The sequence below is a fragment of the Benincasa hispida genome, chromosome 4 (assembly GCF_009727055.1).
Source record: "Benincasa hispida cultivar B227 chromosome 4, ASM972705v1, whole genome shotgun sequence".
In the NCBI taxonomy this organism is placed as follows: Eukaryota; Viridiplantae; Streptophyta; class Magnoliopsida; order Cucurbitales; family Cucurbitaceae; genus Benincasa; species Benincasa hispida.
Window position 1 is genome coordinate 47,718,879 of NC_052352.1, and position 13,187 is coordinate 47,732,065.

Sequence of the window (13,187 nt, forward strand, 5' to 3'; positions counted from 1 at the left end):
CCAATTAAATGAACCAACATGCGTGAAAACATAGCTTGCTGAAAATATTTTAAAAGAAACTTAATTAATAAATGGCTTTTTTTTCCATTCATTCAAATTTATTGTTCAATTTGATTTTTTTATTTTTAAGAATATGTGATATTATCATACAACAACAAGAGGATCCCATAGCCTAAGATCAAGACATAAAAGCAACAAGACAACAAAGCAACAAAGCACAAGCAAAAATAGAACTCGATCGAAACAAAACCAAAACAAACGCAAAACAACACCATCCACCTGGGAGAAGATAGAGAAAAGGAAACAAAACCCCACCACCTGAGTCCAACGACCAAACAAAGAACAACGACAAGTACAAAAAGAGGAAAAAACATTCGTAAACGAACTAGATAAGACCGAGAAGATCAACCCGTCATGAAACAGTACGAGCACAAACCGTAGAGACCATAAGGTGAAACAGAGCAGACACCGTCCTCGGTCTACCCCATGAAGCCGACGATTACGCTCCTGCCAAATGTAGTAGATGGAAGCACATCAGAAGACACGGAACAACTTACTACGCACCCCTTTACCCGACCCCACTCGACACAACGAACTCAACTCGACAACCCAACCCGTCACTCGATGAGTCGAACGCAACTGATGCAACACACCCGACCACACCTCTCTCCCAAACTCACACTAAAAAATATAGATGATCCCGCGACTCCACACAGAAGATACCCCTCTGACAACACACTCAAGCTCCTCAACCAATCCTGTGTACCCAATCTGTCCCTCACAACTAACCACACACAAAATGAGTGACGTGGAATACCACCCCCGACCATAAAAGACCTGTCCAAGACACCCTAGGATGACGAGGGCACAAACTCTCCCATGCACTAGTGATAGAAAATCGACCAGTTGCACTCTGCACTCAAACCCAATAATCCTCCCCCCTCACCCTAGGCTCTACTGTCTGAATAAGACCCCAGATCTCAAACAACTCCTAAGCCACCTCCAACCTCCCTCACCATTTAAGCTCCGACAACCGCGCCTCCATACAACTCTCTACATCATAGACCACCGTAGATCCATATGAATCCATAATCGTACCCTGTAACCAAGGATCCCACCAAACAAAACACGACCTTCCATCACCCACCATCAAATGAACTAGATATTTGAATCCATTCCTACCACGCAATTTGATTTTAAAAGTGAAAAATTCAGAAGTAATCGTTACAAACATCTATTTATTTTTTTATTCCGATTACTACTAATTTATGATTTTCGAAAAGCGTTACAGTAATTTATTAGTTTATTAGTTAGCTAATAGAATATACGATTACACTTACACATCACAAAACCTCGACATTTACGATTTCCCATTATATAATATTTATCTCTGTTTTAAATTAAAAAAAAAAACCATTTACGCGATTAATTAATAAAAAATCGAAAGATAATGTGACAAAAAATTAAAAAGCCGAAAATTAAAAAACAAAAAAAAAAAGAAAGAAAGAAAGAAGGAAGCAAAGGTCATATTCCTGGCAGAAGGCACGTTGTTGCAGGCGAACGCTGCGATTTTAATTCGGTTAAAATATGTTTTTGGTGCATGTATATTTAATTGCTCAAATTTCGTTTCAATAATTTCAATAAATCTTAAAATTTATTTTTATATAATTGATCGAAATATTTATAAGTATGATAAAATTTTACTGTCTATCGCAATAGATCAATTACTATTTATATCATAATAGATATCGATAATAGTCTATCGTGATTTATCGCACACTATCACAAATAAACTATGGTATTTTGCTATTATTTATAAATATTTTTAATAATTTTATCATTTAAAATAATATTTTCTTATGAAAATATATTATCATGGTATATTGTGAGAGTACAATGACAAAAGTAAAATATAAATATAAATTATAGGAAGGATAATTGTTTTAAATAGCTAAATTGTTCGAAATATTTTTAAATATAGCAAAATATTATTGTTTATCAACAACTATTAATATCTATTAACATAAATTATAAGTACTAATAGATAATGATATTTGATATAAGTTGACTCATTATTTTATATTTAAAAATAATCTTTATAAAAATTAAAATAACATTTTAAATAAATTATAAAAAATAAATAAAATTTTAAATTCGTTGTAGGATTAGTCGAGTTATGGTCGAGGTCCAGCAAGTTAGACCGTCACAACAGAAATTATAATTTTAAATTGGAAAATTTGTCTTTGGCGGTTTTTATTTGGGCTAGGAGGAGTCTATTTTGGACATTTCGTATGGTTAAAAGGACAACAAAAAAGAACGGGTCAGAAAAAGAAATAAAACTTTGAAAAAAAAAGAAATTTCAAAGAATCAATAGGACTCCATCAAACACTGGTTTTGGAGGGAGTAACCTCTGAACTCCCATTGCCTTTTTCCGCCATGTGAAAGCTTCCATTTCCTTTTATATATTTTTCTCTCAATCAGCGTTTGCATTTCTCATCTTTCTGTGCTCGATTTCTTCTTCTTCCTTGTTGTTTGATTGTTTCTGTTCTGTAAATGTCGTCGTCGACGAGCATTTCTAGGTCCCAAAGACCTTCTAACACCTCGCCATTCCGCTTACGGAAGTCTCCGGCGGTGTCACCGGCGCCCAGGCCGAACGGTCGGCCAACAACTCCTTCTTCCACGGCGTCTTCGAGGCCTCCGTCGAAGGTTTCGGTTTCTCCGGTGACAAGTGCTAGTTATACACCGAGCCCTCCCACTCCCGGACCTGACCGTCTCGATGTCATGAAGGCTAAAGAAAATGTGACGGTCACGGTTAGGTTCAGACCTCTAAGGTATTGCTTTTTCTTTTCTTTTTAGTCGATTCTTTGAAGAAATGGTGGACCGATTTTGGCCGAAACTGGTAATTGGTTGTCTTCGAGCTGGTGATGATACTTGGAAGCTTACTAAATTCTTTTCCCTTCTTGGTTTGACTTGGAGCAGTGTTAGGGAGCTTAATAAAGGAGATGAGATAGCTTGGTATGCGGACGGAGAATGCACAGTGAGGAACGAATTCAACTCATCCATCGCTTATGGATTTGGTTCGTTTTTACTCCCCTCGTTTGCACTCTTTTCAAATTTCGGTTACACTTTGATTTAATTGGATAAAATCAAGCTGTTCCGCATCTTGAATCCATCGTTCTCCTGAGTAGTCAACTGTTGACTCCAGAAATTTTTTTCAGCCAAAAAGTTGCAAGTACCTTTTCCTTTAGTATTGCATTGTGATTTAAGCTTTCGAAAAGTTACTTTAAAACTTTTTTAGTATTCTATCATTTTCTTTTGACATAGTTGTGTTATTAGTGGCTGCTCAGCTGTTCATTTGATCCGTGTCGATGAATTTGCTATTCTTCTTTCAAATGGTTATTTCTTGCATGTTTCAGATAGAGTTTTTGGTCCCGCGACAACGACTCGTCATGTATACGATGTTGCTGCTCAGCAAGTTGTTGCCTGTGCAATGAATGGAATCAATGGTAACACCACCTTTTTTTTTTTTTAAAGCGAGATTATTATTAAGGAATTAATAAGCTGCATGCTCATAGCATACCGATGTAGGTTTTCAACATGGTACTCGAACGGTTGATATTCGCTATTCAGCGGAAACAAGCAAATTTAATTGCTCTGGTTATTTTCGTCTCTCAGTCGCATACTGGATTATTTCTTCGAGACTTTTTATTCAGTAGGTGTAGGACACTCTGTTTGTTATTATATGAAGTAAAAGATTGGCTTTCATTATTATTACTTGCCCGATTATTGATGCTTACCAAAACTGCCGTTCGCTTATGGCTTGATGGGCTACGCTTAATAATTTGTTGCTGCTTATTTATTTATTTCTTTTTATCTGATATGCTGCTAGCATTGATCATTACTATATTTCCAGAGCAATGCGCTGATAGGATCATTTTCCCCATTAAACGGTGATTTGACCTCTAGAGCGGAATCTACTTATGTAGGGCGTGGGACCATTTAATAGTTCAAGTTATGGGACCATTTAATAGTTCAAGTTATACTTTTCTAACCCAATAAAACTAGCGATCACAAGTGGTTAGAGCCGTGTTGTGAATCTGATGTGTAATGTTATTTTGATTTTTTTCACTTTTGGTTGTCTCTTAACGAGTTGCTTTTAGAATTGCTGATATAATCTATTCTGCAGGTACTGTTTTTGCATATGGTGTCACTAGCAGTGGTAAGACTCATACCATGCATGTAAGTTACTAGATTCTTTATCCTCCTTGAATTATAAGCTATATCTTTTACTGCCGTTAATTTTCTAACTCATCATTTTAACTTAGTAGCATACTGAAGTTTAGAGATGCATCTTTAGTTTAACATGCTACTGAGACAAGTCCACCAATTCGTTTCACATATTCAAGGAGGGTGCATGGGGAAATGATGAAGTGAGGGGGAGTTAATTATGTTGGGGAATATTTTGTAGGGGAAAGAGATGGTCTCCCTTAGAAGCTATCTGCGTCGAGAGTAGAATAGTAAGCGTAGGAGTCAGTTATGTTATTTTGATGGGAGTCAGTTTTGTTATTTTGATGGGAGTCAGTTATGCTTAGAACTCCCGAAAGTCTACAACCCTTGTAAATCTTTATCTTCCGTTTGCTAACTGGAACTCCCTCCAATCATATTATCAACTCTGCAATCAAGCATTTCGTACAACAATCGATTACAAAGTATAATAACAATTTATTCTCGTGTTTAGGGAGAGCAAAAATCACCCGGAGTTATCCCACTGGCAGTGAAGGATGTATTTGGAATTATACAAGAGGTAATACACCAAGCTGTCTGTTAAATTTTGGCATCAGTATATAATGTCTGTCTTTAACATCTTTGCAAACATGTGAATAAACTTTGACAACCATGTTTACTATGCTTTAGACACCCGAGCGGCAGTTTCTTCTTCGTGTTTCATATCTAGAGATCTACAACGAGGTTAGTTGTATAGCAATATTATTATTTGAATGTCATGTCATGATTTGTGAAACTTCTTTCCCATGCTACCCATATCCAAATCCTTACATAGTTGTTTTTAAAACTAATCTGACAAGGTATGAGTTAGGGCGACATATTGTCTGCAAATTTCTGAGTTTATTATGTAGTAGCTGAAAAATATATGTTTAACTATTGAGTTTTGAGCTAGGTATTTCATTTTATCATTTTAACTACTTATTTTTCCAGGTCATCAATGATTTACTTGATCCAACTGGTCAGAATCTACGAGTACGAGAGGATGCTCAGGTACTCATATAATTTTTGAAACCTACACGCCAAATTGTTTTTTTTTTTTGGTTTGTCTTTTTAATTTGATGTGATATTTGCTTTTATTTATCACTGGTTATTGTTATTTTAATTGAGCTTGGACAGATAATTTCCTTGGTACGAGGGGCTGTCACTGTAATTGCTTCTATAACCGCAATATCATTATGGGTAACTGTGGAAGGACAATATGCGAAGACCTGTCATTCTTAATCAAACATCATAACAAGCAATTTCAATATGCATTCTTTTCATACTATGAATAATGAAGTTGATAATATTTATTATATGAATCAAGGAAATAAAGATATTCCTAAATGAGTGTTCTATGTCTTCATGGTGCCCATGCGTCCTAAGAACTAGCAGACCACGATATGCAATTTGGAGCTTCTTAGAAAATTTGCTGTATTAGTACATATATAATATAGCTAACAGGAAAAATCCATTAAACTGTTGATAGCTAGTAGGGAAAACCCATCAAATTGTTGACGTCTTACAATATTTATTTATAAGGAAGCAAACAGTTTATTATGGGTTCTTAGTCTCTTTGAATTTTAGTCTTTAATTCTTATTCGTAGGGAACTTATGTTGAGGGCATCAAAGAAGAAGTCGTTTTGTCCCCTGCTCATGCTCTTTCCTTGATAGCATCTGGAGAAGGTTGGAATATTATAAAGCCACTTTTAGCATTTGGTCTATTGCATTGTACAAATTTCTTCCTCCTTTGCAGGAGGTTTTATTTTGAAAAGTATAGCAAAATTTAAGCCTACCTCGACATCAGTGCATCTTGGTTGACATATTTTTATGTTTAATTTTCTTGACCAACTTTTTTGTGACTGACCTACTCAGAATTTTCTTATGTTATTGTTTCTATACAGAGCATCGGCATGTGGGATCTAATAATTTCAATCTACTTAGCAGTCGGAGTCACACTATATTCACTTTGGTATTTTTACTTATTTCTTAGTTGACTTTTAAGCATGTCATTATTATTTTGAAAATATTGTGTGGAAGTCAGACTTGATTTCAATTTGCAAAGTAATTTACAACTAGTACCACTGTCAATGCTTTCACGTTGGTAGGAACTTGTATACAAAATATGTGCACAAAGAAATATTATATTTGATTGTTCAAGGGGTGAAGACACATTCTATAAATTAATTTTTTATTTTCTTTTACCTAATTTGAGTGCGTGCTTTTAACCTTCAGCCACATATGGTACCTTACTCTGGCATAGGTGTACATTTTCTTTTCGGGTGGTCTAATAAAAATAAGCTAAGCTGTTTTTGGTCCCATGCCGGACTTTGCCAATAAATCAAAATGTGTGGACTGTGGAGGAAGTTGCTCATATTGACCCAAGCATGCTATACTATGATATCATAAACACATGGGAAAAATTACCCTGTCAATACCTGATTATGTTGTAAAGTCTTGTCTGTTGGCAAGATGTGGTAGAACTTTTTAAGGTGGAAGTATGCAGTTTTTTTGGCTTGCTTTATTTTGAGATTTGTTGGGATCAACATAAGTTTATAAATGCATAGAGCTTAGGAAAGATAAAACTCTAATTACTACTTCTGCCATTTTAGGCATTCATTACTTTTTAAACATTGGAAGGCTGGCCTTTTAATACTTCGCTTATCAATTGAGGAAGATGATTTTCTGAAGGGAATTTTGGAAGTTGTTTTGAAATTTGAACAGTATTTTTTGGAGAATTTTTACGTTAGATGTTTGCCAATGGATTTGTTGCCCATGATTTTTTATGAAGGCTAGCAATTTATGTTTCATCTTCTGGTGTTCTCTGTCGTCATTTTAATCTGTTTAAAGAGTTTTAGTTGTTGAATCTAACTTCTCACCTCCCCTTCACTATCTAGACCATTGAAAGTAGCCCACATGGGGAGTATCATGGTGAAGAAGATGTGACATTGTCCCAACTGGTAATGCGTTGCTCCTTTTTCTGGAATTTGGTTTCTTATTGATCTTTTTAGCCAGTCTAGCCTTCTTGGTATACTTCTTTCCAAAATTTAATGGTCATCCTAATGGAATTCAAATGCTCGCTGTAGCACTTAATTGATCTTGCAGGATCTGAAAGTTCAAAAACAGAAACAACTGGTTTGCGGAGAAAAGAGGGTTCATACATCAACAAGAGCTTACTGACTCTGGGCACTGTAAGACTTACCTTTTGTCTCCCATGTTTATATTGGCCTACAGGGCATGATGCTTGCTTTGACTTTTCATCGATTGGGAGTCATGTGATTGAAAAGAAGATACTTTGGGAGTTACTCCTGATGTAAAATTTTCTCCCTATAATTCCCTTGTGAATGATGACATTCTTCAATATAAATGCACATTATCTCATGTTATAAAGGATTTTTCAAAATAAACAAGTGAGAAAATTTATTAAACTAATGAGATATACCCAAAAAATGGAGAAAAGTGCAAACGAGAAGTTATAGAAAAGCCATCTTGTTAATACAAACATCAAAGAAGAGCTTATCTGAAAGGGTTTTTATTAGTAAACAAAATGAAGTGCTCATCTAAAAGGACACTCACCCTCACCCAAGCTATCCTCTCTACTATGCGTTTCTACCATTTCCCCCCTTTTAGGACTATGGGGGCCTCGACATTGGTAATTTGGATAAGAAAAATGTTGCCCAGCTTACTAAATGGTTATAGTACGCTGGGTGTCACAATCGCTCTTTCGGAAGCTTCTCTTAGCGATTGTGCGGCACTTGTTCCCGCTCACGAACAAGCCAGCCAACTCGATTACGGACTGCCGATGGCACACCGAGTGCCTCTTGCAACCTCCACCCCCGTTTTAGGGAAAACGGTTTTAGAAAACGGGTTTCAATATGGCCTGGCTCACTCTGGTCTCTGATATAATCGGCGCAATTTCCGAGCAACACCAGGCACACTCAATCATATTCTTCAAGCCAGTCAAGCGGAGGTTCTTTTTTGGCTTGACATTCAGGAGTCCAACTTCCATTGCTAGTATCTTCATTCAACAGTTCGGTTAACGGGCACTGTTCTCTCGCGTGTGAGAATCCTTTACGCAACCGCCAGTAACAATGATGTTCTCTAGTCTAGTTGGTGGCTTACTAACTCGCAGTACCAAGGATCGTATAGTCTTCTGATCTGAACGAGATGATGATGGTACCCTCCAGTCTCTAATTGCGGCCACCTTGCCCTCTTCAACATACCAAATCGCGACCACACTCAATCACGTGGCGGTCCTAACGTTGAAATTTCCATGCGCTCTTGGAAAGTGAAGCACTTCTCCCTTTTAATACAACTGATTCTCCTTCAGCTTTTCAAAACTCAGTTGGAGGTGCGCCGATGGTCCTCCAACGAGGCACTATAGATCCCCAGTGTCATCAGATATTATACTGTCGACCAATTGTCTCGACCTGGTATGTGTGATTAACACTTGGGGCTTTTATTAGCGGTACAGAACGTTTGCTGGAGCATGGTTAGCCGCTTTTGAAAGTTGCATCACGAGGTAGTAAACTCGAACTGAGCACTTCTTTTATCCTACGTGGACACAATCAGTACTTGTGGTTCGTCTTCTTCAGCAGTATCGAACCTATAGTAGTCCAGACACGGTGAGTGCAGCTCTTGCGATATATACTTGGAAGCACAGTGCATAGTCCTTGGATCAAATAAGGATTCGTAGAGATGAGTAAGAAACTGTTCGATTAGTTCTGCGACTTGCGGTAACTCTGTGTAGTTCTATTCAATGTGTGTTTGCACTCCATTAGTCTCGATTGCACACAGACTCAGGCAGACTCACACTTACTCTTCTCTCTGCGATATAACGTGAGGATGATCTGCAATGCTCTCATAACGGAAGCTCTTTGCCGGTCTATATAAATCCGATGCTCTAACCTATACATCGCATACTGTTCCCGGCAATGCTTCAGCCAAATTTCTGGTCCCGGGGTGCCATCCGATATGCAATTCTTGGCAGGCGCTTTGCCCCTGGCAACAACTCAATCTCATGGTCAATCCCCTTCGGGGGGTAAGGACTTGGCAGGCTTTTCGGCATGACGTCCCGATACTCTTCCAGAACAATAGAACGTCTTGGGGAATCTCCTCTTCAGTGACTAATACTAGCCCCAAAATGATTTCTTGAATAATATCAGTCTGAAAGTCTAATCAGATGAACTTTATTACTCGGGGATGGCCAGATGAAGATCGGTGTGAGTCCGCGTTGTGGCCATACGCACTCATATCTTGGAGAGCCTCAGTGCGATAGTTCTCAATCCCATCTTCGTCCTGTTTCTGATTACTGGCTTGGACTACCCGAAGGCGGGATGTTAGTATTCTTGTAGATAATAATCTATAGCATGGCTATAGGGCATATAGGCGTATGACTTATGATTCAAGCAGAAATGTCTCCCCTAATCTGGTCAGACAGAGCGTCGAAAATTGAGTACCCTGTGAACTCATGCTGTACACGATAATTCCACATACACGAGCCATTCCATCTGCCCTAACTTCACTAGGAGTTCTCTCTCGCTTATCCCCGTAATTTAATATGTAGGTGGCCTGCGGAAATTCACAGCTTCATCTTGCTGCCTGCATACACATCTTGCCCAATTCAGTTCTCAGGCATACATGGCAGTGCGAGAGCTTTCCCTCTCACATAGACAATGGACAATTTTAATGGTAGTGGCCCATGTCGATTCATCTCCTTAACTTCTTGAGGTGTACGATGTCTAACGCATCATGGTCTTGCTCTCTGCCGACTCTTTGTAGCAAGTGTACCCTAAGCGATTCCGACCATTCGATGACAGAACCTTTTCTCTAGTGGAGACAGCCGTTCACCTTTCTCCATATTCTACTATGCAACGTTTGCATGACTAGGAATGTTGCAATAGACTCTCTCTTATACCCAAATCCATCCCCTGGGTTGATTCTCAATTTTATGCACTTAAGCTAGTGCTGTATACCGTCTCGCTTCCGTGGCAGCAATGCTTATTGATGTTCTCTTCGCGTATCTGTTAAAGAAATTGTCCAATGTGGCCACTTGAAAAGCCATTTGAATACTCTAGTTGATTCTCAATCAGAATCTATGTGAGATATGTTCATCATCTCCAGCTCTTTCATTTGGAATTGTTGAAAGCCAAATACGTCTCTTCACCCGCTCAGCCTGGATTATTCTAGTCCTCCCTCCTACATATTGAAACAAGTAGATTCCCAGAGTTGTGTAACTGTATGCTGTTAGAATTAGTTCGCGGCCCCCGCCAGTTGTTTCCTGATTCTCGATTGTGAAGCATTTACGGTCCCACCCCTTTGTTCTTGTCTTTCCTTCCCCAGACTCAGCAGCGCGAGAAAAAGCAGGATGGACAGTCTGTTCGTGTTTTGCGATTTTGCTTGTTACACATAATGGGTTCGTCAATGATTTTTATTTTTTAAATGCGTTTCCATGTTTTCACCAATTGGAGAAGTTGATTGTTCTCTTCAGCAATCTTTGCGAGTCAGTGCTAAGGTCGTACAGCGTTAGCCGTGAGTTCTTTCAGCTATTGCCGCCGTAGCTGAGGGGAGATCCTCCAGTGTACTCTCTGTCATATAGTCTTTTGTTATATATGAAGTCTTCGTCACGTTTCAGCTCCCTCCATATCTCACAACAGCAAAATGACACATTGTTACCTTTCTTCAAGATTGATGCTTGCACGAATATTCTTTCTGCTTATAATTGACCTGCAAACTGCTTTGCTTACATTTGCCCTGGTACTCTAGAGATACTCTGCCTTTATGTGCTCTTCTGAAGTGTTTTTCGATCGAGCCCATAAGACATTCATCGTATATTCTTCACAAGGAGTAGACGACATTGTCAGAAACGAAAGAAGCTGTTCTGGATATCAACTCATCTGCATATTCTATATCATAAACACCATGTATCAAATCTGTGGCATGGAGAGGCATAGAGCTCATTTCTGATTGTCTTTAATAATTCCGATGGCAAACTCTCCACCACAATATACGCATCTCAACTAGATCATCGTTGCTATTGACTTGATCGAAGACTGCGTTTCTTCTCTCAACTAGATGTTTTACGTAGCCCCTTCTGCTATAGTTGATTAAATCGTTCTGCACAGCGACAACTCGCATAGAACTTGAAAATATGCGCTATAGCTTACTCGGCTTCTCGCACCACAGCATGAGCCGATTCTTGGTCTCGTTTTCTGCGTTTTCTTGTGATCGTATATTTATCTATATACTCGCGATGGGTTTTTATTCCTTCCGGTTTATCTATAAAATCCCACTCACAACATGTCCAATTCATACTATCCCACTTAGCGCTGAGTGCATATGGGTTCCCCATGTGCATTCTCAGTCCCATCTGTGATGTGCGTTTGAGTGATTCTCACCACAGTCATTCATCTACCTTAGTTCGACTCTATACATACCGCAAGGAACTACTTGGCGTCTTCTGAAAACGATCCAAATATGGTTGGTATGATGATTTAAGTTCTACGCTATGGGTAATACCTATTGTCGGAATGAGTTCATGCGACATTATGTTTATCAACGAACCCGTTACCATTCTCCGACACAAGTATTGTCTATTGATCTGGAAGCAAATCTGCTCAATCCTCTCTCAGGCTCTTACGGATTGGACAAATCATCCTAACCTTTTCCTATGTGGATCAGCAACGCGTTAATTGAATGGACCCCGAGACTGCTGCCTGATCCTCCAGACACATCGTCTTTGTGCTATAGACAGGTAGCCGCTACCGCTACTGCTCTTTACGATCAACACTCTTGTTGAATACATTTTGTCGTATCCTTTTTGACATTTCTTCTAATTTACTAGCTTACTGGTGAGGTTGATGTTCTTTATTAATGTGGGTGCGGTCCAGGGAGTGTTACAGGTCTTGCTCTCACGATACAATACTCTCTTATTCATCCAATCTCTTGAGACGTCATAAATAGAGTCACGCATCTCATTAGTTCTGCTTTTGCCTGAGCCTACCATAGGCCATTCTTAATCAATTTCTCGAGGCATCTCTCCGTGTCTCAGGCTAATCTTTTAATGTAATTTTGCTCGAGTCTCAGCAACGAACATTATCTCAGACGCACTCACTCTCTCTAGGACAAATCACACCCACTATTGTGTGTACATCTCTACCAATCTAGTGATCCACATGGTGGATAAACTTGTTTCAGTTCTTTCTTTTTACTCGTCTCCAGCAGACTGAGTAAACAGCTGAGTGCTTTCCTCACGTAAACTCAATATAGCTCTTCAAGACCTTGGCTTCGTGGGATACACAAGCTGTGCGAAGTGTCAATTTCTTTCGGAAAGCTTCTCTTAAGTAGACTACTTGGTACTCCCTAACTGCGGCATCTGTTCGTCTCAGACATCGAAGAATTTGGTAAACGACTGCAAAGCCGCAGCCAAACATCTCCTCTCGGAGAATATAACACCACTGCGTTCGAACAGGCATAGACTTTGTCTCTTGCACTACCTTCTACCACACACACTTGTTTTTAGGGGTGAGATAAGCGGTTGTGTTAGAAGCATAGTACGGATTTGAGACTTGGTTTTTAGTACACATGGTGGCTAATATTAACAGTTTAGATAGACGATTATTGTAGAGAGTTCTTAATATAGATACAAGAAAGACAGATGTAGTAGACTATGACTAAGACACATAAGTCAATCAACAACGGCTTTAATAGAGTAGTACTCGGCGATGTATGAGAGATGATATGTTTATGGTTAGTCTTTATTACCCTAATTGTCTCCCCATCTATAGTGCATTCTGAACAAAAAGCCAACTGGCGCCCCTTGCATATGCAAAAGCGAGTTGGTCACTTACAATGAAAATGTAAAAAAGCAAGCTAACTACACTAATACAATACAGGATGTGAAAGTAAGCTAGAAAGTGCAGGTT

General features: G+C 38.7%; 1 protein-coding gene across 3 annotated transcripts in view; it reads left to right on the top strand.

The window, feature by feature from the left end:
* Positions 1-2,351: 2,351 nt before the first annotated feature.
* LOC120075044 (kinesin-like protein KIN-7C, mitochondrial) overlaps positions 2,352-13,187 on the top strand; it is a 21,740-nt gene continuing 10,904 nt past the window's right edge. For 2 of the 3 annotated variants that reach the window (XM_039028192.1, XM_039028193.1), the window contains exons 1-11: positions 2,352-2,831; positions 2,980-3,077; positions 3,417-3,506; positions 4,187-4,239; positions 4,739-4,804; positions 4,915-4,968; positions 5,215-5,274; positions 5,871-5,949; positions 6,168-6,235; positions 7,161-7,223; positions 7,350-7,454. In XM_039028192.1, coding sequence (XP_038884120.1) covers positions 2,554-2,831; positions 2,980-3,077; positions 3,417-3,506; positions 4,187-4,239; positions 4,739-4,804; positions 4,915-4,968; positions 5,215-5,274; positions 5,871-5,949; positions 6,168-6,235; positions 7,161-7,223; positions 7,350-7,454 — 1,014 coding nt within the window. In that variant the 5' untranslated portion in view covers positions 2,352-2,553. Of the gene's footprint in view, positions 2,832-2,979; positions 3,078-3,416; positions 3,507-3,593; positions 3,713-4,186; positions 4,240-4,738; positions 4,805-4,914; positions 4,969-5,214; positions 5,275-5,870; positions 5,950-6,167; positions 6,236-7,160; positions 7,224-7,349; positions 7,455-13,187 lie in introns of those variants that run through there. The other variant, XM_039028194.1, reaches the window with a different exon arrangement.